At 43.8% G+C, this 26,415-nt stretch overlaps 2 protein-coding genes across 3 annotated transcripts in view; one reads left to right on the forward strand and one right to left on the reverse strand.

Annotated features, from left to right (window-relative positions):
• On the forward strand, window positions 1-21,340 carry LOC123758655 (uro-adherence factor A). Of its 2 annotated transcripts, none has more exons than XR_011230071.1 (7): window positions 1-139; window positions 2,581-3,641; window positions 5,136-5,272; window positions 6,578-6,680; window positions 13,878-14,043; window positions 15,579-15,729; window positions 20,210-21,340. XR_011230071.1 is itself a non-coding variant. In XM_045743183.2 (7 exons), the coding sequence occupies exons 1-7, from the start codon at window positions 79-81 to the stop codon at window positions 20,431-20,433; spliced, it is 1,908 nt and encodes a 635-aa protein (XP_045599139.2). In that variant the 5' UTR covers window positions 1-78; the 3' UTR covers window positions 20,434-21,340. The 2 variants fall into 2 exon arrangements, 1 of the variants encoding a protein (XP_045599139.2); XM_045743183.2 differs by having other exon boundaries at window positions 13,878-14,048.
• LOC123758656 (uncharacterized) overlaps window positions 21,336-26,415 on the reverse strand; it is a 15,862-nt gene continuing 10,782 nt past the window's right edge. Inside the window, exon 3 of the mRNA XM_045743185.2 lies at window positions 21,336-25,432. Within this exon, the coding sequence (XP_045599141.2) occupies window positions 24,227-25,432 (1,206 nt within the window). The 3' untranslated portion in view covers window positions 21,336-24,226. The remainder of the gene's footprint in view (window positions 25,433-26,415) is intronic.

Genomic DNA, 26,415 nt, shown 5'->3' on the forward strand with positions numbered 1-26,415 from the left:
ATTACAAATTATTAGGTGGACGAGCTGTATTGTCAATCCGAAGCCAGTGTCAGGTATGTCGCGAGACAGGCAGGTGTGATGGCCGTGTGCCAGGCAGCTGCTTCAGGATTGCTACAAATAAATCTTCTCATTTCACGAGGTTAGTGTTGTGTGTGCGATGAGGCGCTGATTGATGCCAAGAGATGGGTTTAGGTCTAAGTTGAGGGTGTCGCTTAGTATGCCAGTGGCGAGTTGTTGTAAAATTGGGGGTGGGAATTGTGGGAGGTTGGTCAGAAGTTGCTCTATATAGCTGTTGGTGCACTTTTTTGTGAGGCAGGGCCTAAGAATAGAAGAAACTGCATTAGGCTTTTTGGTACATGCGAGGTAGCACATGTTTATACAAACTAGACTCAATGAGACCCTTTAAAATACTAAACAAGTTGGATTTAGATTTTAGATTTAGATGGAGAATATTACTCCAGACCGGTCTGTAGAATTACCAAAAGCCACCACAAGCTACCCAACTTGTGGTGGCTTTGGTTAATTCTGCTGAGCCCTCCAGACCACTTCTTTAAAAGGTCACATGTAACACACACAAGGGGCAACAGGTTCAAGCTTAACAAGCCAAAGTGCAGGACAAAACAGGAGATGCTTTTTTACCCATAGGGTTATAAACCCATGGGACTGTCTGCTTGCCAAAGCCATAAATGCCAAAATGCCAGCTCAAAATTCAGTTGTAAAAAATCCTCGGGAACCATAGGGAAAATTTTGACAAGTTGCCTTTTTCCTGGCCCCATCGAGGCCACTAGAAAGATAGTGGCCTTCAGGTAAATGTGTGTAACCTACAGTTGGGCCAATGCAGCATTCTCCTGTATTACTGTATGTTATCAAGTAATTTGTTCCATAACCTTTTAATCCTGTTGCCAAACCAGGGTTTACTTAGGTCTTTTATGAATCTAAACATACCAGTATCCAATTTGTATTTGTTGTGTTGATCTATTTTACACCCGTTTACTATATCCCCATGTTACTCCCCGTCACTCATTATTTGTTAATCAGTTATGTTGTCCTTTGCTATTTCCCCTTCTAAATAATGTAAATTAAGCTGTCATAATCTAACATTTTGTTAAATTATATTATGATTATATAACACTCAGGGTTTGTACCCCTCAGTGTAATCACTTCAAAACCAAAACTGCAATGTAATTAGTGCTGTTATCTGATCTCTGTCCTTGGTTAGGTTAATTAACACTTTGATGCACCTGGCACCCGCGAAAAAACTCTGCGCATTGTGCGGGCGGCGTTTTATTCTCATGAGCGTAAACACCAAACAGTGTGTAATCTTTTCACTTTCCTGACACCAATTCTCGAGCTACGTATTTCCTTTTGGTATCAATGTGTTGGCAATAAAATTCTCTACAAGATCATATGTATAAAATGTAACCAAAGCATTAGCTATTCCATCACGAAATAAATAAAAACGTAGATCACTTGCTGTCTCGCTGTACGCCCAAACAGCTACAAAATGTTCATACTCTTTTGTTTGTTGTCAGCTCCACATTAGTCCTACAGCGTTAAATTTTATATCGCTGAACTCGCAATAAAATTCTCTACACAGACATATGCATATAAATGTAGAATCATGATCGCGGCCAACACAAGAGTGTGTGGAGTGGGCGATTACCCTCGTTGTGTCACCAACTCAATAGTCTCTCCTCTAAGTTACAATACATTGCCGTTTTCTCAAATAGGCACTGTGCCTATTAGAGAAAACGGAAATTTAATGGCAAACATATTCATACAAACCCCAAGTCGATCGAGTAGTATATACCCACTATAACACGGACCGTAAATGTACGTCGTGATCCGACAAGCGCTTAAATAAACCGCCCGTACATCCAAGTGAAGATGGCACGAAAGTGTTAAATTATATTAGGTTAAAACAGTGTATTATTCTCAAATATGTGAAATATGAAATTTGAAAGTTATTTGAACATCCCCTAGAGTTCACATTATACTGAAAACCTAGGGTTGTGGCTGTATCAAAGAAAACGAGTTTACCATACACTTTTTATAATTTTAACCATTGATTTATAATACAATACAGTTATAACTTTAGAATATTCAATTTTAGGACAAAGGTTCACTTTGCCATTTACAAGAATGCTATTAGTGGAACCATAATATGTTTACAGATGATCCCAAATATCTAAATGACTATCCAGGTGATGTGAGAGAGGGTTTGGTGTCTCAGTGTTATCACTTTACCCTGATGATGGACTGAAATATTGGTATTGGTACACCTCTACTAGCTATGAATTCTCATTTCTGGAATGTGTGTGTTTAGTCCTCAATGCTGTCCTCGGTCGTGGGGGATTTCAATTGTTCTTGCAGATAATTTCTCCAGGTTGTCTGATTTCAATGGAATGGGAGAAAATTCAAAATCCCCATAATATAGGTAACACCTGGAAATGGATCTCTATTCTCCTTTCTTAAGGCCAAGTGTCATTTCACCTCAGGAAAGAGGAAAATTCAGTTATGTCGATGATTCAGTATTGTATATTCCATAATTTAAATATACGTCTCATTTTTCTCTTCCAGCTACACAGCTGTCGGCAAGTTACTCTGCTAGAATATGTCTTGGCCATTACAATTGTGCATCAAGAAGGTGCTCATCATGCTCATTCAACACTCAACACATTCCACAGCCTAAACACCAACTTGTAATTATATCCAAGTTTTCTACATCAAGAAAAATACAATTTTCAGTGTTCTTTAAGTTTATAAGGACAATGGATAGTAATCACAGTTCAGAAATTGAAGATGCTATTGAAGAGACTGACGCTGTTTTAAATGAAATACAGAAGAGACAGCGAGACTCCATAGATAGTAGTGGTGAGAGCCCTCCGTCCAAGAAGCCTCAGCAAGAGGAATCTCTCTCCGAGTCATTGAATTTAAAGCATCTCCAGGATGACAGAATAAGCATAGGTGGCGTTAATTATGAATCTGTCAGTGCAGGTTTATTGAAAAATAATGACAGGCATAGAGAGTGTGGGTCTTCAGAACTTGACCATAAATTGTTTGAGAATACTGTACAAAAAGATGAAGAAAATACTTTTAAACAGAGCTTGTCACATGAGAGTACAGTTGATTCCGGCTCCTTTGTCAGTCCACATAAGGATTTCAGTGATAAGGATGTTGATGGTAGTTATCAAGAAAAACCAATCAAGGGTCCTTCCAAGACATTCGGCTCAAATATGTCCCTGAGCATGAGTGTGTCACAAGACAGTCTCGACCAGGATGCGTCTTTGACAGAAAGTATTGACCAGGATATTTCCTTAGCAGAAAGTGGGAATATTTCATCTGGGGTCTTTGAAACCGAGTGTGAATCACTTACCACCAGTGAGGTCTTTCCAGATGGTAACCTTGGTAAATCTGGAGAAAGCTCAAAAGTTACCGACTCAAACAAACCCATTAGCGAAATCACAGAATCTGTTCCTCCTGCTAAAAAAAGCAAACATAAACAGTCAAAAGAGGAAAAAAAGAAAAAGAAAGGCAAAAAACGAACTAAAAAACTTGGAGGGACTGCAGTGTGTGAGGATGGTGAGAATGTGAACCTGAGGCCCAACTATTTCCTGGGGATCCAAATAACTAATCCTGATGTAAGTACTGTTTTCTACTGTACTGTAGGTCTTCTGCTTCTGTTATTCACAACATTTCTTAGAATTTGTTTGATAAATTAAGAAACTTGTGTAGAATTTATTGTAGAACCTGATAGTTATCACAATGATGGGCGCCGATGACTGAGTGGACAGCATGCTGGATACGTAGTCCTGTGGACCGGAGTTCAATTCCCGGCACCGGCGGGAAGCTATGGGCAAAGTTTCTTTCACCCTGATGCTCCTGTTACTTAGCAGTAAATAAGTACCTGGGAGTTAGACAGCTGTTATGGACTGCTTCCTGGGAAGGGGGGGGGGGGTGAGGAAAGAAAAAAGTAGTTAGTAACAGTTGATTGATTGACAGTTGGGAGGTGGGCCAAAAGAGCAGAGCTTAACCCCCGTAAGCACAACTAGGTGAATACAGTGGTGTTTGATTTTTGTCCAAGTTCTTAAAATGTCTTCATGCTGTTTATTGGAGCCTTGAACCTAGGTCTGCGGTTCAAAGCTCCAATGGTCCAAAGTGAATGAAATTATGTAGGTTATGTACATATTTTCCTAATTAGAATTATAGTACAAACTATTTTATTAAATATAGAAAGATGTTGCAGTACTATGGTACTGTGATGTACAATGTGAACACGGTCTAAAGACATTTGACTGTACTGGACTTGTCTGGCTTAAATTAAAAAAAAATTATTTGAATTAAAATACTATGGGGTGGCTACTGCTGGCACAAGACATTTATTTGTGTTTATAAGTGTATATTAATCAACCTGTTCTCAGACCAATTCCATTCCATCTAGCGGTCGACCCAAAAGATGCATTCATCAATTTTAACATGCTGTTCATTCAGAATAGGAATTTTCTCAAATATATATTAATATTGTTATATATTAGCATACTGTATATACAGTATTTTGGCATTGGTTAGGTTAGGTGTTTATGTTCCGTTGGTGATTATTTGTATTTGTAGTATGTGGGTGAAGCATTTGCAGCTTTGTTGTTCAAAGAAAAGTTGTCAGCAAAGCAATTGTTCGATAAGTGTTTGAACAGCGTCAGTTGAGTCATGTATAAACCATTGTCATTCAAAAACAGGATTTGGCGGGTGCATGGCATTGACTTCCCTGGAAACAAACCGAAACTGTCTCTATTTTCCACTTGTTACAACTTGTAAAAAAGTTGTTACATCTTGGCTTAACGTGTTTAGGACGTATTAGAACGTTGTTACAACTTGCTATATTGGTTGTTATAACTGGTTAGGAGGGGTTAAAACTTGTTCGAACGTTGTACCAACATCGTAGTTTCGGTGTGTGTTTGGCGGGTTGGGCCTTTGTTTATGACGACGGGCTGATATTAATTTCCACACATTTGTGAGACTTCCCAGTTTATGGTTATTTTACAATGACAATTTTAAATTTAAGCATTTGCCAGAGCACTAGTTAACATAATATTATAGCAAGTTATTAATATTAGTTGTACAGTACTTATTATCCACAGATTCACAAGGCCATTGTCAAGGTTCAGGAAGATATGTTGGCATTCGATGAATCTCTGACCAGATCATTTGTGGATGCTGCCACCTCTCACCTCACTCTTCTCGTGGCCTACATAGACACTGAGGAGTCACTTCAAGTGTGAGTTTGGTACACTTAAATAGTGCACTCAAATAGTGTACCGAGATGTTATCCAAGTGTGGATTTGATGGTGAAATGTTACCAATGCTGTGGTGTGCATTAGTATGCATTGCAGTATGCATTAGTTTTGGTGTAATGAATAATGAGAATAAGATAAGATTATCAAAGAAGTGAACACTGCAAATAAAAATCACATTAGGAACCATCATGTATTGGAAGGTCTTCTTTTAGATACCACATAGTACAGTATTTTAGTAAAAAGCTTATGACACAAATTAGTTACATTCTCAGAAAATTAATAAAGCCATAAAAAATACTGTATTGTACAGTATATACAGTACATTAAACTATTAAGTTTCATTGACTCAACAACAATACAGTGGGGATATGCTAGAGCAGATTGCAGTAGGGCAGAGCTCTTGGGCGTGAAAAGAACTGCTTTCCAACCTTGATACAATAGAAAAGGGTGTCCATCAAAACAAAAGTCTCCCCATAGACTGGACCCACTGCATTCCTACATTTTACATGTACAGTACTAGTATTTTCCACATTTTTCAAACAGCCCATATTTTTGTTTGACAGACTACTTTGTTGTTTTTGTATTGGCTGTGGCTATAGAAGATAGCCAGGACTTCATCAAGCATCATTCCTAGGAGGAAGCATATTTTAAAGGATTTTGAGCAGAGTAAAGAATGAAGTATGATTAATTTTAAATCATTAAAATGGAAAGTTTAAAACTATTAGCACTCTACTTCCATGTCCATCCTTCATACCACCATACTCGCCCTGGCATTATTCCGAGATCATATGTCGAGAAAAATCTTGACCCATGGCGAGTATCTTCATTCTATATGTTGTTTTATGTGCTCTGCAATATTATTTAGTTTTGTAATATGTATTTAATTTACAGAATTTAGCCTGTATTGTGGTGTATTTTTGGACATAAAATGAATGTTTTGTGGGAGATTTGCAGACCATGGAATGAGATTTATAGTAAAAATGAGTGAGACATGTTAGGTCGTTACTTAAAATATGGTTACCACAATACAGAACCTTGGAAATCTGCAGTAGTTTCTGTGCCTGAGTCTTGAGGTGTGTTTTGTTTTTAAAGGACTATTTATTATTACAAAAGATGCGAGTTACAATGCTAGTGTGTGGATCAGACTTGATTTAAAAGATATGAGTTACAATGCTAGTGTGTGGGTTCAGATTTGATTTGTCTGCATTAGCTAAATTGATTGGAATAAAATTGAGGAACTAAAACTTTACTTCAGTTTTAATTTTTAATTTTCAACGTCCTGACAGAGCCCAGTCAGCAATGGACGAATGCGCCAGCAGGCTGATGGGTGACTTAACCACTAATCCGCTCAAGTTGACATTCTCTGGAGTGAGCCATTTTTCAAACCACGTAAGTCTAAAATTACATAGTTTTACTAAGTTTAGAGAGAGACTAATGACTTAAAACAGTAGTTCAATGCAAATATTTTTAAGGATAGTAATTGTATATTGTGTAGATAGTCTAGGATACTATTTTAGTCATACATAATAAAAAGTTGTTGACATTGCAATACAATACAGTATGTATTGTATATTTTTCTGTGGGGAGCCCCTACGGCTCCCTGGAGCTTATCGGGCTAATGTGTGTTATGTTAGACCGGGACATTAGCTAAGGAGTTCAGACCTACCAGGGACCAGCGCCAGAACCTGGCCCCTTCAGAGAGGTTTCAGGGAGCAATGGCCCTGGAAAACCCCATATGGTTGGGGGTTTTCCTTATCTGCCATCGACCGGGGTTAGGCACCCAGAAAGGTAGGCGTAACAAAACAAACCCCACATGGTAAGAAACTACAACAAAAACCGAACAGAGAGGTAGAAAACTCCCTACAATCCCAAGGAAACAAGCAAACAAGCAAACATCACACTTTACTGCCGCGCCGATCGTCCGCGCAGCCCTCCCCACCCCGGGAGGGGGGAGCCCCGGACCTACCGCGCCGGCTGCCAATCTCCAGTTCGTTCGCTAATGTCAACCGGGATTGACGCTTCTCTGGCCTCAGTTTCCTAGGCGGTGTTTGCCTTGTGTGGCGTTCACTACCGTGTGTTGTGGTGTGCGGTGGCCAGGAGTACTTCATCAGTGCCGGGGCTGCATGTGCTTAGTGGCTGACTTCCCTAAGCGCCCTGTGAGTACTGCCCTTGCGTTACAGGGTTATCTTCCCTGGGGCGTTCGGGAACCATTCCCGTAGAGGTTCTTGCTGCTCGGCATTTGCCTCACCCTTGGGGCCAGCTGGGGCTTGGGGCCCTTGTTTGGCCCTGGGTAGGGATTGGTATTGTGCTGGTTAGGGCGTCAAGGTGTTGCGCAGCGTGCCACCTAAGCGGCGGCCGGTTTCTGTTGCCTCTGGAGACGGTGTACTTTTGCGGGGTTTTTCTTTTGTTTTTCATTTTCTTGTCTGGTGGGGGTCTGCCTAAGGTGGTTATAGTTCCACTGGTAGTGTTTGGCGGCCCTCTGCTAGGCCCCCGTGCTTGTACACGTCTCATGGGTTTTCAGTGCTATAATCTACCCTCTTGTTATGTTTGGGTTTCTTAACCGGTTAGCAACACCTTGCCCGGGCTTCCCGTAGTTGTTACCCTACGGGCCCTGGAAACCCCTGTCTGGGCTCGGGGGACCATTGAATGTGTCTTCCGGGTTCCAACCCGTCTTGAACGGGATCGTTGGTTGCTGTTCCCTTGTCTCCGGGTGACAGTCGCCATTTTTACCTCCGTCATGCTGCCTGTTGGGTCACTGACACCTTGACCCGGAGTCTTGCGAGTGATTCTCTGCTTGTTCTCCAGTACTCTCCTGATGTTATTACTGTTCAGAGTACAGGCGGCATCCGTGTTGCAAGCTAGGTTAGGTTGCTGCAACATGCTAGGTTGGTTTCCCACTCGAATGCCCGTGGCCGCCCCGTTTGGTTAGGTGCTGCTCGCCCCTTTCTCTCCATGTTCCCGGCTCCGGACCGTCTGCGGGTTTCGGGGTCGGGGCGGGGTTCAGTTGCGGCAGAGACTCGGGCGGTTTTCGGGGGATGCCCCGTTCGGGTTGGGGACGGAGGTTTGAGCCTGTGCCTCCTGCCAAGGCTTCTGGGTCTTACCAGCGGCCCTTTCTTGTTGCCTTTCCCATGGGCTCTTGCTTTTCTTTAAGGGCGGAGGGCTTGGAGGACGGCTCTGCCCCGGGGCCTCTGTTGTTGGTTCCCGGGGCTGTGGGGGTTGCCTGCTAGCAGTTCTGGGGCGGTTTTGCCCCTTCAGGGGTTTTTCTGCTGTTGGGCGGCATTTTTCGCCCTTCCAGTCTGCTAGCTTCCCACATTTGCTGGCGTGTTTTTGTGTATTAAGCGTCAGTCACAGCCCCTGCTGGCGGCCATTTTCGTCTGCCGGTTTCACGGCGTGGCCACCAGGGCGGCGTTGCGGTTTGTTTACATGCGTCTGGGTGTGCGAGCGAGCGTCTCTGGTGAGTTTTCAAAAAATTTGCAGGGTTTTTGTTCTCCTGTTGTCGTTTCTTTGTTTTTCTGGTGTTTTCTTGCCGTTGCCTGTTCCTCTGGGAACGTTTGGGTGTTGATTTTGGGTCTGAGCCTCTGGGTTTAGGCTCAGTGCCCCTGGCTGGTATGCTTGCTCCCACACCTTGCCCCTCGGTTTTCGGTCTGTTGGGACCGTTTTCCCAGGGCGTTCTGCTGGGGTCTGTGCTTTGCCTTTTAGTGGTGTTCTCCGCCGGCAAATGTGGTGGTTTGGGCTCCCCCTGGTTCGATTCTGGGTTCCTTTGGGTTCCTTGGTTTCGTTCTGGAGGTTTCTTCCTCTTGGGCCCCCTTTTGTGGGTTCAGGGGACTTTGTTTCCTCGTGTGACCCGGTTCTGCCTTTTGGGGTTCCGGGGTCTTCCTGGCTTGCAGACTGAGCTTTTTGGGTCTTGGCACATGTTGTGGTTGTGCTGGGACTTTGTGGTTTTGCTGTCGAGGTGGGCCTTTTGATGCAGTTTTGTGCCTTCTTTGCCTGGCCGGCGTAGTGCTCTTTGCCACTAGTCGGCGGCTTGTGCTTTTACAATATATGTCCTCACCTAGTTGTGCTTGTGGGGGTTGAGCTCTGGCTCCTTGGTCCTGCCTCTCAACCGTCCGTCAACAGGTGTATCGGTTCCTGTGCCTCTTTGGCTCTGTCATGTCTACATGTGACATTGTATGGGGGTCAGCCTCGTTACTTGTGTGAGGAGTCGCCACATTACTTCTTAGTGCTTTCCCGTTCCCATTCTGACACTCAAAAAAAAAAAAAAAAAAAAAAAAAAAACTAATTCTATCTGTGGCTCTTTTGGGTACTCAGTTTCCACCTGTGTCCCCTAGTGCGTGTGCCCCTTGTGTTACATAGCCTGTCCTTCTCAACCCTGTCGATTCCCTTGGGTATCTTGTATGTGGTGATCAGGTCCCCTCACTTCCTCTTCCAGCGAAGTGTGGTTTCATTCCCGTAGTCTCTCCTCATGACTTCGGTAGTGTACTTTTTCTTTCTGAAGGGGTTCTGTTCCCTTCTCTGTTGAGTGGGCGCTGGGGGAGCAGCTTGCTCTGTTGCCTCTCGCTTGGTCCCGCTGTTGGTGGGCGCTTTGGGTTGTCTTCCGGCCTCTGCTGGCGTCGGAGGACGGCTTCTCCCCCTTGGGGGGGGTTCAGAGCTGGCGGGGTGGGCTTCTTCCCTGCGCTTCGTCATTTCCTCTTCGTGGGTGCGTGGGGCGTGGTCGATCCGCCCCATCCTTCTGGGCTTCCCGTCTGCTCTTTGCAGTCATGAGCTTTTCCCGTCTGCTCTTTGCAGTCATGAGCTTTTCCAGTCTGCAGTTCTTCTGGACTACTTCCGTCTGCGCCCTGGATCCTCTGCCCTGCTCGGAGGACTGTTGTCTCCTGTTCGGATTCTGTTAGGGCCGGGTGCATGGATGGTGGACCTGGACCTCCAGGTCACTTCTTGGCACGTTCCTCTCCAGTTTTTCTGGGGCTAGCACGGTTGGTAATTACCTATGTGTACTTACCTAAGTGTAGTTACAGGATGAGAGCTACTCTCGTGGTGTCCCGTCTTCCCAGCACTCTTTGTCATATAATGCTTTGATTATAATTGTCATATTGTCATATAATGATTGTCATATGTCATAATATGTCTTCATATGATTGTCATACAATGCTTTGGTGGTGGGGCTTCAGGTTTGCTGTTTTTATTGCATTCCCTATTTTGTGAAGGGCACTTTGTATACTCTTTGCATCTTTACCGGATCTTAGTGCCCTGTCTGCGTCTGAGATTCGGTGTCTGGCCTACCTCGACGACTGGCTGGAGTGGGCTCCCAGTCAGTCCGCTTGTCTGCTCGCCAGGGGATGGTTCTTTCCAGATCGCTGGGTTTGGTTTCCTGGTGATCTGGAGGTTTTACCTTCTGTTTCCGTCCCGGGTTCGGACCTGGGCCTTGTTTCAGGCTCTTGGGCCCCTCATTGTCTTCCCTCCAGAAGTGTTACTGTGGCTGTGGTCCCGCCTTTGGCTGTTCAGGAGGGGGTCCTGGGTTGCTCAGCGGTTGCTTGGGCGGTTGTGCGGGAGTTTGCACTTCGGCGTGCTTGTCTGCCCGCGGAGTCGGGTTTGGCTCCGGCGTCGGTTGGTTCCTACGGAGACTCCACTTCCGCCTCTTGCATTCCTTGGGTTCCTCTGGGGATCTGGTGTTGGTGCTGCGTCACCAGCTTCCTCTTTGGGGTTTTCGGGGTTCCGTGCCTTGGCGGCTCCCCGAGCCTTCGCTCGATGTGTTCACGGACGGGTCGTCTCTCGGCTGGGGCTTTGTGACCAGTGCTCACCAGGTCGGCCGAGGTTGATGGAGTCTGTCTGTCCGTCGGGCTCACAGCCCGGTTCAGGTGTTCATGGCTGTCTGGTTTGCGCTTCGGAGGGGTTGGGTCACTATGTACTCTACCATTCAGCTCTGTTTGGACTGTTCTCTGGTGGTTCTTGCCGGAACCACAGGGGGTTTGGTTAACCGTGTGGTTCGTGTCCGGGGTGTGTCCTGCGTCCTGGTGGACAGCTGTCTCGGTTCATTCCTCTTCGTGGGTTGGCCAGTCGTCGCCGATTCGTTTTGTTGGCTCTGTTGGGCTTATGGACTCCTGGCCATGGACGTCTTCGGGTCGGCGTGGTCTAGGCGTCGCCCGTTTTGTGGCGCCCTTCCCACCTGCGAGGACTTCACGGTGGAGGCTTTCGGCAGGCCTGGTCGAGGTGGGGGGTACCTGTACCTCTTCTCCCGGTCCAGCTGTTGCTTCGGGTTCTGGCTCAGTTGCAGCCCATTCCCACGAACAGTCCTTATGGTTCCACTGTGGCCGGCCCGGCCTTCTTTTCAGACGCTGCTTGATAGGTGTCCGTACCCGGGGCGTTTTTCCTGAGGCTTCGCCTCTTTCAGCAGGCCGAATCGGTCCTGTCCGTGACTGGCTCGGCCTTCTCTTTGGCTCTTCGCGTCTGGTATTTTGACGCAGGTATCGCCATCTCTATGGTGTTCAGGTGGCTTTGTTGACGGTGTCCCACCTGCGAGCTTCGTCGTGGAGACTGTATGACGTTTATTACGTCTTCTCGCGTTTTGTTTCCCCTCCGGCCTGCTCATGAGTCGCCTGAGCCATCCTGGTCCTTGTTCAGGGTGCCTTCTTCTCTTCCCCTCAGTTTGTGGTAGCCCCTTCGGTTTCAGTTTCCTCCTCTTTGGTACTGGTGGTAGCTTTCTTGGTGTGCAGCCTTTCTCTGTCCTGGCGACGGTCGAGACGGCTGCTTTCCGGAGGGGTTCTTGGGGTATTGGTGCTTGTTTGGTTTGGCCGGGGGGTGCGTCCTGTGTTGTCCAGTTGTGCTTTTTGCTGTTGTCGGCGTACCGTGCCTGGGGATGCGCTGTGGTTGATCCGGTTCCTTCGTTTCCTGTTTTCAGGGCTCGGGTCTCCCGGGTCGTCCGCAGTGTTTTCCTTCTTACTGCGGTCTGTCTTTGCGCCCGTGCTGTTCAGACGTTTGCAGCAATTGCTGCTGTGTTGGTGACGTCTCGGGCTCATTTCGGGCGCAGGGAATTGTGGGTCGCACAGGTTTTTGGCCGCCCATCCATATGTGCGTCTGTTCTTGGGCGTTCTTGTTGCCTTGGGTCGCAGGTTTGCGACCGGTTGTCTTGGCTTTGCGTTGCAGAGTTTGTGGCGGCCGCCTCCCGGGTTAGCCCTTTCTTTTCCTTCTCTTTGGGTATGAAGCTCCAGGGAGCCGTAGGGGCTCCCCACAGAAAACCAGCGTTGAATGTAATGAAACGCCATTTTCTGGGTGAGCCTCGGAGGCTCCCTGGAAACCCTCCCTCCCACCGGTCGGCGGTTTTTTCGCGTTGGTTGAAGCTTAGCTTCCGAACTGGAGCTTGGCAGCCGGCGCAGTAGGTCCGGGGCTCCCCCCTCCCCCTCCCGGGGTGGGGAGGGCTGCGCGGACGATCGGCGCGGCAGTAAAGTGTGATGTTTGCTTGTTTGCTTGTTTCCTTGGGATTGTAGGGAGTTTTCTACCTCTCTGTTCGGTTTTTGTTGTAGTTTCTTACCATGTGGGGTTTGTTTTGTTACGCCTACCTTTCTGGGTGCCTAACCCCGGTCGATGGCAGATAAGGAAAACCCCCAACCATATGGGGTTTTCCAGGGCCATTGCTCCCTGAAACCTCTCTGAAGGGGCCAGGTTCTGGCGCTGGTCCCTGGTAGGTCTGAACTCCTTAGCTAATGTCCCGGTCTAACATAACACACATTAGCCCGATAAGCTCCAGGGAGCCTCCGGGGCTCACCCAGAAAATGGCGTTTCATTACATTCAACGCTGGTTTTTTTTAAGTTCTGTAATGATTGATTAAGTTCATGTATACATAAATATTTAAAGTGACTTCAGATGCCTATTAAAGTGTTCTCGATAATCTGGACCTCCATATAATGAATCCCTCTAAACAATGAGCACATCAAATCCACCCACCAGATTTTTATGCCAAAATTCAGATTTATTGAATATTCCAGATACCAGTGGGGAATGCAGTTGGGGCGGAGATAAGAGGGGTGTCAGGAATGGATATTGGGAAGGTGTTGGGAGTGAGTGAGTGAATGTAGGTGTCGGGAATGAGTTGGTGAATGTAGGTGTCGGGAGTGTGTGGGTGTCGGGAACGGGTGGGTATGGGTATAGGGAGTCTTAATGGGGGTGATGTTTCTGGGAAGATGACACTGTTAAGAGAGTTGGTTCTTACAAGTCCTCAGTGGCCCACAAAATCACATGATTTGAACAAGACTAGATCGTGTTCACCCTGTTGGTGGGTTGGTGTATTTTGTACAAGTTTATTTTGCTGCCTCTAGGTAATAAAGACCAGCCTGTGCTACAAAAAGGTAAATGGACAAATTTATTTATTTATTATTATTTATATGAACACAAAAGTATTGTTATATGTTATTTGTACAGTATGTCTGAATATGCTGAAACAAATTTGCATCGAGTCTGGAATGATCCACATTTTTGAGGGAGCACTGAACATATAAACATGTGCAGTAAATACATAAAATCTTTTTTTTTTAAGCAGGTGTATACCTTTCAACCAGTTCTATGTAATTGAGGTAGTAATAATACAAGTTTTTCAGGTTGTTTTTGCAAATATAGTTGAAGATGAGCAGTACCAGCGGTTGATGGAGGTAGCGGAAAGTGCTCGGACCGTGTTCTCAGAGAAGGGCGTGTGCATGCCAGACACTCGGGTTCTTCACCCCCATCTCACTATAGCAAAATTATCCAAGGCACCAAAAATAAGAGGCAAGGTTAGGCCTTATGAATTGATTGATGGATTGATGGTTTGAGTTTACAGGCTATCTTAAAAGGAGAGTCAATAATGTAAGGCATATGGTTAGGTTTGTATTTTAATTTATTTTTATTGTACTGTATTATTGATATGAAGTAATGCCTGGTTTTACTATACTGTGGCACGAGGTATCAGGTTGGCTGATACATTGTGCACCCTGATTCCTCCCTTCCACCTCCTGCCTGCCTGATCCCCTCATGTGCAGAAGGGGACTCTTGCCCTAATTGGGGACCCTAACTCTTGCCCACCCAATATCCTTCAATCCCACACACCTGATCTATCCTACCTGCCAATTCCTTACTCCCACAAGCTCAATCTTAGTATTGAACTGTACATACTGTACAATACCATAACAATATTCTGCTACTGCAGGTTTAAGAAGCTTCAAAGATTTCCAGCAAATCCAGACCAGGTCTGGAATTATGTTGAGGTTCTAAAGGAATTTTTGAGGTTCATCAGTGATATCAACCTGTATTGTTTATTGACTTTAGAGATATATAAAATATATTTATAAAGCACTGCTAAGCATTGTCCAAACATTGTTTTGAATAGTGCTTGCTGGAAGCTGTGGAGGAGACTTTGAGCTCCACATGTACCTGTACCATCTCTTACCCCACCACAGTGGGGAGCTACAGGTGCTCCCCACTACAGGAGAGCACCCTGTAGCTACCCTCCTCCCTCCACGTGTGCCTGCACCTTCCCTCCACGTGTGCCTGCACCTTCCCTCCACGTGTGCCTGCACCTTCCCTCCACGTGTGCCTGCACCTTCCCTCCACATGTGCCTGCACCTTCCCTCCACGTGTGCCTGCACCTTCCCTCCACGTGTGCCTGCACCTTCCCTCCACGTGTGCCTGCACCTTCCCTCCATGTGTGCCTGCACCTTCCCTCTACGTGTGCCTGCACCTTCCCTCTACGTGTGCCTGCACCTTCCCTCCATGTGTGCCTGCACCTTCCCTCCATGTGTGCTTGCACCTTCCCTCCTCATGAGACCACACCTCTTCTTCATAAGGCGCGGGCACAAGTAGAGCAGAGGTGCGGGCGCAAGTGGAGGAGAGGTGCGGGCGCAAGTGGAGGAGAGGTGCGGGCGCAAGTGGAGGAGAGGTGCGGGCGCAAGTGGAGGAGAGGTGCGGGCGCAAGTGGAGGAGAGGTGCGGGCGCAAGTGGAGGAGAGGTGCGGGCGCAAGTAGAGCAGAGGTGCGAGCGCAAGTGGAGGAGAGGTGCGGGCACAAGTGGAGTAGAGGTGCGGGCGCAAGTGGAGGAGAGGTGCAGGTACAAGTGGAGGAGAGGTGCGGGTGCAAATGGAGGAGAGGTGCAGTGTATGTGAAGGGGAAGATGCAGGCACACATGGAGTCATGTATGCTACTCTGTACTGCATGATTAGAGAGTAATTAATAAAATCTTTTATGCATTTTCCCACTTATTACTTTTATGAATTGAGCTAGTATCCAAGAAAAATCACAACCTAATAAAGTATACATTTGTTGTTGCAGCGTACCCCTCGAAAGATTGATCCTTCAGGATACAAACAACATTTAGAGCTTAACTTTGGGTACCAGATAGTATCTGGTCTACAACTACTGGCTATGAACAAACCCAAGGATGAGAAACGATACTATTACAGTTCTAAGGACATAACATTCAGTAAGTATTACCTATGATAGTGCCGTGGTCTGCACAATTGGCTCACAACTGAATTGTCTCGGGTTAGATCCCTACACTGGATGAGACATTTAGAAATCTTTCCTTACACCAGATTGCATTTATTCACCTAGGAGCTAGTCAACTGTTGTGGGTTGCATGCTGGAAAAAGTCAGTCATTGGCCTAGGGAGACATTACATTTCAATGACATAACATTTTAATATGTGGTAGCGTTGCAAGTTGCACTAATGCATGATGCACATTGCATATTCAATAGGGTGGGAGGGCAGACAGGTGACATATAGCAGGACAGGTAACTGGTGGGCAGAGTGGTGATGGCAGTATGGAGTGTGGCACCTGTGGAGATAGTGTGAAGTAGGCATGCAAGAATCAGTGTGAGGGGGTGGCACTTGGCAAAAAGAAAGTTGCTTTAATTGGGACTAATGGCTTAATTACATAGCAAATCTTAGGAACAGAAGAAAAAGATAAGGAATATGTACATTAATGAAATAAGTGCAGTATGGGACAGTGAATGACTTGTACTGCAGTTCAAGATGTTTTTGAGTGTGAATTTCAAGTTTGAAAGCTTGAAGGTAATGGTAATTGTTAGTTCATATATGCTGTGACAGCAAAAGTGAGAATTTTTTTGTTTTTGGTGAGGGTTAACTTAAAAATTGTAAGCAGAATAATTCCTAAGAATTAGTGAATAATTGTAATGGGAGATCTTAATGGTAGAGTGGGAATAGGTCCCAAGAACAACATAATGAGTGGTAATAGTGTCCTTTAAATAAATTATGTTCTATAGATTGAAAGATTTATTCAATGAACACAGTTATGTATTATTAATACATATTTTAAACATTTGAATATTCATAATTATACATGGTACAAGGATTAATAATGAAATTGCACAAAAAAAAAGAGGTTAATTGACTATTTAACAATGTGTAAATTGAGAGCAGCAAGAGAAATATTTTGAAGTCTTCTGATCACAAGTTGCTGTTATGGAAGATAAGCTTAGTAATGAAAGGCTGAGCACATCTCAAAAATCCAAGAAGTAAATGAATAAAAGTCGAGAAGTTGAGTTCATAGTAATCTTGGAGAAATGGACAATAAACCAATGTATCGTAGATATATATAAGAAATATTTGGTTCCAAATACCAAGTTACTGTGTGGAATTACACAAAGCTATAAAATAATGAGGAACCGCTGGTAGTTACCCAACCCATAAATCTGAAAATAATGGAATTGACAACGTTTCGGTCTATCCTGGACAATTACATGACTTAGTAATGATCCAGGACAGACCGAGACATTGTTAATGCCTTTATTTTCAGATTCGTGGGATGGGTGACCACTAAGCAGTTTCTCATTCTTTTATAACCTTGTGTTAGTGCCACACACTAACTTGGTGTTTAAACCAAACTGTGATACTGTAAGAGACGATTGGAAAAGTCCTGCAATTATACCACTGTATAAAAACAATGAAGAACATTGCAAATATAAGAATGATAGTGACATTAGTTTACTGTGTAGTGGGCGTGAATGGCAGGAAAGTGATTGGATGAGCACAGTAAACTAATTTATAAATTATCAGTGATGAGCAAGGTGGCTTCTCTGGTAAAAGAGGGTGTGGAGATCAGTATAAGCTATTTTAATATAAATACTAAGGCCACATGAAAGATTGTAAAGAGAACTTGGAAGAAAGCACTTCACAAAGTTAATTGATGGTGACTTAGGAGTGTGATGAGTATGTATGGAGTTAGCAGAGTGCTGATAAATGCTGCTTCCAGTTTCTATTCAGATAGCAGTACCAGGTGTAATACTGTACAGTGGTACCTCGAATGCGAGTGTCCCTGTATGCGAGTTTTTCGGAAGACGAGCAGGATTTACTCCAAAAATATGTCTCGGAAGGCGAGGGTTACCTCGGGACGCGAGTTTGTTGATACGTGTACAGGCCGACTGGCGCGTGGTGGCATGGCGATTGCGCCTCAGTTTACCAGTGTCTCATGTCCAGTGACTATCCCACCTGAATTCTTCACAAGGATTTACAGTTTTTTATCGTTTTTTTGGCCATTTGAGCATAAAAGTTGTCATTATATATCTTGCCATGGATCTCAAGAAACCCATTGGTAAGGTTCAACCTAAGAAAATAGCTGTGAGTAGAGGCAGTAGAGGATGTCCCTTCTTGATTAAGAAAATGTGTGAAGTATGGGAAGAACTGCAAAGTTTTGTTGAAAAAACTCACCCAGATAAAGCTGTAGCAGGCCGTTGCATTGACCTTTTAAATGACAATGTGATGTCTTACTACAGACAAGTGTTAAAATGTAGGGAAAAACAAGTGTCATTAGACAAATTCTTAGTAAAACAAGCAAGTCCTAGTGGTATGCAGGCAAAATGTGGCAGTGTGTGCATACCAGTGAAGTCCTCACTGCCTGACGTGATAATGGAAGGGGACTCCCCTTCCAAACAGTAACTCCTCTCTTCCTCCCACCTCCTCACCATCTTCCATACACCTACAGCATTCAACAGCAAGGTAAGTAATAACTTGAACATAGTTTTGTAGGTTTATTTAGATGAATTAGGTATAAAAATTTAGTTTGATGTGGGGTTTTTGGGGTAGTCAGGAACGGATTAATTCATTTCCCTTTATTTCTTATGGGGAAATTAGCTTCGGAATGCGAGTTTTCGGAATACGAGGCGTCTCCAGGAACCAATTAAACTCTTAAACTGAGGTATGCCTGTAGTTAAATGTTGTTACGAGTGAGCAGTTTTATATTAATTTGAGTGTACTTCAGGATTATGAGCGGTTTAAAAGCTCATGACCTTGCAATGTAAATGGATGAGGTCATGTAAGGGGTAAATATAAGTGTGTTAGGGGGGTAAACCTAGTGTATAGGCCTAATGTGAGTAATAAGTAAGTACACTATGCATATATTGTTCATTCATCAGAATAACAGAAGGCTATGTAGACTAGTTGAAGATGATCTTGAGGTATTGCCAGAACAACCATGGACGTCTTCAAGAGAAAACGGGATAGTTTTCTCCAAGGAGTGCTGGACCAACCGGGCTGTGGTGGATATGTGGGCCTGCAGGCCGCTCCAAGCAACAGCCTGGTGGACCAAACTCTCACAAGTCAAGCCTGGCCTCAGGCAGGGATTGGGGAGTAGAAGAACTCCCAGAACACCAAGCAGGTATCAAGCAGGAGGTGTGTGAGGGAAAAGTTAAGTGGAAGTAAATAAAAGTAAAGTTATGCTTTCCAGTTATCAGGGATAGAAATCAATGTAAGGCTTATTGAGGTTATCCTTGACCAAACAAGTGACCTTCCCCATGATACAACCCACAACAGTTGCCTAACTCTTAGGTACATATTTACTGCTAAGTGAACCAAAGGCATCTAGTAAAAGGAAATGGGCCTAAACTACTACATCCTGTATGGGAATCAAACTCGGTACCTTTTGGGTATACACTGGCTGCACTGACCACTGCACCACAGGACTGCCGGTTGTGCTGAGGAGGACATTGTGTGTATGAGGTCAATGTGAATGGTGAAGTACTGGATGTGGTCAATAGCTGTGATGAGCAATTACTAAAGAGAAGTATTTGTGTAATTGAAGTTTGAAGTAGGGTGAGTGAGGAAAGGCAAGGGCCTGGTGCAATGAATGCCCTGGTTATGAAAAACAAGAGTGAAAGGAATATAGCCAAAGATCTGCATGAAAGAGTGGTATTTGACTCTTGTATCATTTGCAAATTGATGGTGTGGAATGAATATGGGAAAAATCAACAGTTAGAACAGTTGAAATGAATAATCTAAGAGACATGTGAAAGTATGGGGAAATGGCAAATGCAACAGTCAATAAGCAGTGTGACTGAGGAGAGCCAATCAAGATGGTTTGAATATGTTAAAGCAGCCTGTCCTCTCAAGGTTCACAATGGACAAAAAAATGATATACAGTACTAAATTACTGGAACCTAACCTAACCAATAAACCCAAGCACAGAAAACATGAATGCTAGTGAGTCCCTAAGATTTGTAGTACAGTATATCATATTTTGTTTTTTGGGTATTTTTACATCAAAATGTGATGCTTTATTTGAGAAGAGAGGTTGGTTGAAGGCATGCGTGACGGCAGACTGGTGAAGAGTGTATTTCAGTGAAAGAAGGTAGCGGGTCGTGGCGAGTGTGTGAGGAAACAGGAAGTGTGGGTAACATGTGAGATATGGTAAGGAACAAGGCAGTTTGTATGGAGTAAATGTGTGTCTAATGTGTATAACATTGTGACGAGGAGCATTGTACACCTGGTGTTATGAAGTGGTAGCTTGGTGCTGAGGAGGACTGATAGAATATGGTATTGCTTAATTTTCTGTGATTTGATTCTTTTATTGTTTTCTTATACCTATATATAATCTTTTCTAATTTGTAGGTAATGAATCAGCTCAAGAAGGGTTTTAAGATATAAAAAATGTTTTATTCACTTTCAGATGTGAAGTACGAAGAAAGCACAGATCACTCACACTGTTGCTTCCCTAGGAGACCTCTGCTACAAAAACAAAATGTCAAACAAGAGCGTTCTTTATCAACCAGTTCAGAGTCATTACCAGATTCCTCCCCGGACTGGTTGCTGCCTACAATTGGAGTAATGACAGCGCTGGCTGTGATTGTGACGTTTGGTCTCTTTGTAGTCAGATTTCAGAACAAACCTTGATAAATGTGTCCAATGCTGGTGGCTGTCGTGGCGGTGAGTCTTAATGATGATAGATTTTGGGACAAACCTAGACGAACTTGCCGAATAATACTGGCAGGTAGCTACATTTAATCTGGACATGGCCAGACTTCATAGCTAATTTTGAGCTAAATCTATATCTGTAAAGGAATGAGTCTGTCCAAAAGAATATCCAAGGTTAGAGGTTTGTGGGTAGGCGCACACAACTTCCCACAGTGGTTTGTGATTCTATGGGGATGTCATAGGGGAGGTCACGGTCAACCCCCCCATTACCCCTCATTAAGTAGGATTGGCTCCTATTGCAACAAACAATGACTCCTATGAAGTCCAAAAGGGTGGTTTTGAGACAGCTTTTAACTGATTTTCAGATGTTCATCACACAATGTAACTACAACATTACATCAGGGTAACAATAGTAAGACTAATGTTGTGATTATGTTGTGTGCTTGCTAGGCACATATATTGCATGTTCAGAGCGGGAGAGGGGGGGGGAGGAAGAGGGCGAGAGGGAGGGAGACAGAGAACAATAGAGAGAGGGGAGAATTAACAGGAGAGAGTTAAAGAGAAAAGTATAGGGAGAGGAAGGGAAGGAAGGAGAGAATGGGAAGACAGAAGGGAGAGAAAATTGGAGGGAGGGAAAGAGAGCAGTATGGGGGAAAGAATTTGAGGGAGAGAGGGGGAAGAGACAGACACACAGACTCAGGCGAGAGACCTAGGCACTGCTAGTACCTGTATAAAATAACCAATCTAACCCATCAGGTGTATTGGAATCTCTTGATGGCATTTATAAAATGCTACTGGTTTTGTAATTTTTTCTGAAGATATTGGTGACATTGTACATAATGCTTTTGATATTTAAGGTAATTACAGTAATAAATATCAAATTTTCTACAAACAGTTTATTACCCAAAAACTATATAGAGGTAAGTTAGTATTGATAGTTCTTATCTGAATCACAATTGCATGTGGATCATCTTTTGGGTTCTTGTTTGTTGGAGTTGACTCTCAGTACAGTACAACTCACGTATCCATCATTCTGTGGCCGTTATCTCCCAATTTCTGTCCCATCTCCACGTAGCGGGCAGTTGACATCACATCCTTTTGTTGGCTTTGTGTGGTGTTCAGATGCCTTCAGGTGGTTTACGTTGTGTTGGGTTGTACCTGGAAGCTTCTGTCCTTCATGGCCCTCCTTCCCGGTCACAGTGCTCTCTTGGTGGCTGCTTTTTGGCTGGACTGGTTGTAGTCAGCTAGTATTTTTACATTCTCTTTCCTCTGGTTCAGCTGTTGCTCCTGGGGTTCCTGATGGCAGGGTTGATCTCTATGGCTCTATGATGGCTAACTCAGCACTGTTTTTGGCTCTTCTGAACCCACCCACCCCCACTTTAGATTTTTGCCATTAGCATGGCCCACTAGGGGGCGGGTCTCTTGGTTTCTCACTTGTCTGTCGTCTCGCTGGCTAGGTATAACCTCTGGCATTTGGCACTGACTGTCAGTGCCAAATGCCAGATGTGAGAAGGATGTGGCATCCTTCTTCTTGGAGGAGAACCACCCCTCTGGCTTCCAGAGGGGTGGTTCTTGTCTCTTAGTTTGTTCAGACGGAGGTGTATCTTTTGTCGGGCCCGGTTGTGGCAGTCTGCTATTCTTTATACAACTCTTGGGATGCCACATTGATTGTTGATAAGGTGTCCTTGGTTCCTAGTTCCAGGGGGGCTATTTTTCTCAATTCATTCCCAGTGTCTTTTGGTCTATCTAGCTAGTCAGCAGTATACCTTGAGTCGGTGATATACAAAAAGTTCATGTGTGGGAGCATTGTACAAAATGTATGTGGGTGGGTGCAATATGCAAAAAGTTCTTATGTGGGTGTGATGTGCAAAAATTCTGTGCATTGGTGCAATGTGCAAAAATTCATGCTCTAGAGTGGAATAGTGTTACACACTAACAGCCCATTTAAAGCTAGAGAAATTGCTGGCCTGGAGAGCATGCAAAAATCATTTACCACTAGAATTCACTCAATAATACATCTTGATTTTTAGGAGTGCCTAAAAATTTTAAATTTGAATTTCCTAGAACACAGGCAAAAAGAGATACATAATAAATTACACTTGGAAAATATTAGAAGGACTGGTCCCAAATCTATACAGAAATAAGACCACATGAGACCAGAAGTCTTGGCAGGCTGTGCAAAATGGACCCAGTGAAGAGCAGAGATGCAATAGGCACACTGATAGAAAACAAAATCAACATCAAAGAACTCTACAAGCACCTTCAAATGATACCAGATCAACCAGTCTGTGACTCATGTCAGGCTGCGAGCAGCCACACCAAACAGCTTGGTGGATCAGACCAGCAACCAGGAGGCCTGGTCTGAGATCAGGTTGTGGAACATTGATCCCTGGAATCTTCAACAGGTAGGTGGGTAGTCAACAGGTGGATGAGGTATTTGAAGCACAAGGTAGGAAACTGAGGATGAAATTAGGTAGGTTTTGGTTTTACTTTTGAACACGGTATAGGTTGAACAATTTTTTAATTCATTAGGAAGCGAGTTCCATAGACTGGGGCCTTTTATTTGCATAGTGTTTGCACAGATTTTGTTTGACTTTGGGGATTTCAAAGAGATATTTATTTCTGGTGTGGTGTTTATGGGTTCTATTACACCTATCAAGGAAGAGTTTCAGATCAGGATTAGGATTTAGGAACAAGTTTTTGTGCATGTAAATAGCACAGGAGAATGTGTGGAGTGAATTTATGTTTAGCATGTTTAAAGACTTAAACAGAGGGGCTGTGTGTTGTCTGAAAAGAGAATTTTGTTATGGTTTTGCTAGCAGGCTTTTTCTGGGTGATGATGGGCTTGAGGTAATTTGCAGTGGTTGAACCCCATGCACAGATACTGTGTGTAAGATAGGGATAGATTAGCGAGTAGTATAAGGAGAGTAGCACAGAGTGGGGAACATATCCCTTTTAGAGAGTATACTGGCAGTTTTTGAGACTTTTGGCTGTGTTGTATGTAGGTGCTGAAGTTTAGTCTCTTGTCTATGTATGGGTCAAGGAACTTTTCATTATTTTTATTGCTGATGTTATCATTGTCAATCTGAAGTTGAATTTGGTTTGATGATTTACTTCCATATAAAATGTAGTAGGTCTTTTCTATGTTTAGTGCGAGTTTCTTGGTCGACATCCATGAGTGGACATTTATTCTTCGTTATTTACAATATTATTTAGTGTGTGTGTGAGTTGGGATGTGAATAGATGAGGGTAGGATCGTCAGCAAATAGTATAGGTTTAAGCATGTTAGAGACATTTGGTAAGTCATTGATGTGTATATAAGAAATAGGAGGCATATATACAATTTAAACAATACAGAGTTTGTTTGACTTACATACAGAGTTATATGTCGATTTAACCAATTATTGTCTCGGTCTGGAAATGGGGTCTGGGTCATGTATGATACAAATATGGATATAATAGTCGTCTGTGGATGTAAGTAAAGGAAAACAAGTGATAAAAACAATTGGTGAAACATCCGAGGATAAAACAGGAAGCATCGTCAGAGTCAAGCAGCAGATGTTGACATGTGCCAGATGCCGCCTTGCTGAGCACCTCCACCCAATGAAAAGGTACATATTCACGTATTGTTTTTCTTACATTTTGCATACAAATTAATAATCCTATCATGAAAAATTATTTTTGGGAATTCTATAATTTTTTTGTGCATAGAATTCCAAAAAATTCTAGCACAAAATTCTATGACCATTTCTCCATAGCTGCTGTTCAAGGGTTAAGATTTTAGAATATTTGTTGTTTCTGTCACCTCCTCTCCATATTCTATTGTGTTCACTTTCTTTTGAGAAGATAGAACATGATCAACACTTTTCACTGTTGCTTTATATGATGCATTTATAAGTTGTCTTAATAAAGTAGGATTAGAATCAGTGCCACTGCATTTTGAATAGTTATGGTGCTCTGTTTTCTCTTGAGATGGTGCATGGTGTTGATGCGTGAACTGAGATAGGAGAGGCTCACTTGCTGTAGGCAAGTGTGTTTCTGGAAGAGCAGGGCTGATGCCACCCATCTCCACTGCTGCTGCTGTTGTTGCTAGATTTTCGTTTTTATTTGTTTTGTTTAATTGTTGTGTTTCTGTGGTAGTGTTATGTTGTTGTTCTTCATCCTTGAGATTTTTATTTTGGTGAACTGTTTCAAGAGTTGTGGTTCTCTTGTCTGGTGGCTTAGTCTGAAGCTTCCTCTTTGCTAATAGCACAAACATATACACATTCCCAGGCAGCAGAAGCACTACCATCACCACTATCACACAGATGTACACCGTACTAACAGAGGAGTCTTGTGCATTTTGAGTCTTATTGCATTGTGTTGGTGGCCAGCCTGATTCATCTACCACTACCATCCTCACTTCACCTTGGTATGGGCTGGTATTCACCACAGCACCAGGTTGAAGGACTGTATTTTGCAGTGTTTTTGTCCCATGTTCTCCACTCAGGTGGACAGATACTCCGCTGCTAACCATCAAGGCTTGCGAATGTTGCTCATCAATGGTAGTGTTGTGCAGATACAGTCTGGTGCCATCTCCCAAATGCAGTCGCACAAGGGAGTGTATGATAGAGCTGTGGAAGGTAAGGGTGTGGTGTTTCACTATTTGATTTACCAATAATTGGTCAATATGACAAGATATAAATGTGAGGTCCCCGCTGAGCTCCTCAAACATCACCTTCTCAAGTTTGGAGTATTCAGCATGTAGGTGGTGGACAGCTGGGGGTACACTAGCCAGTAAAGATCTGTACAGCCACATGTTCATGCTGCAGTTTGTGTAGTTTCTTCCAAAATCTGCCACATCATCAATCACCATTACTCGGCCAGCATGCCTCACCACTAGGTCCACACACACGCTCGACCACACCTTCACCTCTCTGGCATTGTAGAGGAACACCTTCTTCACATCTGTTTTTGGGTCGGTCCGCAAATTAAATATCTGTGTGGCCAGAAGAATTAGTTACAGTAATCATGTTGATTATAGAGCACTAAATTAGCATGTGTTATCTAGGGATGAGTTAGATCATGTTGGTTAGGGTCAGATGCAGGAGAGTGAAGACCCCTTAGCAGTGATTGACCTGTCAACCTATCACAACAGTTCTCACATGGAAAAGAGAAGTGGAAACAGCACAGCCAAACAGAGGTAATGATAGCAGAATGTAGAATGTCACAAAGCTACCATAATGGTCAATATAAGTAAATACTGGTACTAAGGTGAAGGACTATGCAGATAGAAATACAGTATAGCCAATAAAAAAAGGGAATGTTTTAAAAAAGAGAACATCACTTGGGAGTAAACTGTTGGTATGTTTACCCAGAAATGTGGAAGACCTCGCTGCATGAAAGACATGCTATAACTTAGGTACCCAAATTTTGCTTGTGAAAGGCAGTTAATGTTACAGAAAAGACCTGTATAATGTCTAAGCAGAAAATCCCAAGTAATTTTTTTAATCAGAAATAAGTTAATAAAGTACAGCTGCAGTTGCCAGCTGCCAATGCCACTACAACTAAAACATACTTGAAGATAATAAAAAAGCAGCCACAGTGTCATAGGAAGATCCTAGTACTCTGATAAAATCCCAAAGAGAAATAGACTTGTCAACAAAGAATCTTCGTGGAGATGATGATAACATGGAGGGCAAGATTAGTGGACACAACAAACAAACACTTCATGTGGCATCATATCAAGAAGCCAACAAGAGAAAGAGTTGGGAATCTGGTTGATACCTGGTTGATGGGGTTCTGGGAGTTCTTCTACTCCCCAAGCCCGGCCCGAGGCCAGGCTTGACTTGTGAGAGTTTGGTCCACCAGGCTGTTGCTTGGAGCGGCCCTAGCTGCCCTAGACCTGGTGTTTATCTAAAAGGAAGATGGTGTAGTGAACATAATAAATGAGATAACAGATTACGTTCCTGTGTTTTGTTA

This window comes from Procambarus clarkii, chromosome 31 (genome assembly GCF_040958095.1).
Source record: "Procambarus clarkii isolate CNS0578487 chromosome 31, FALCON_Pclarkii_2.0, whole genome shotgun sequence".
NCBI classification, from domain to species: Eukaryota; Metazoa; Arthropoda; class Malacostraca; order Decapoda; family Cambaridae; genus Procambarus; species Procambarus clarkii.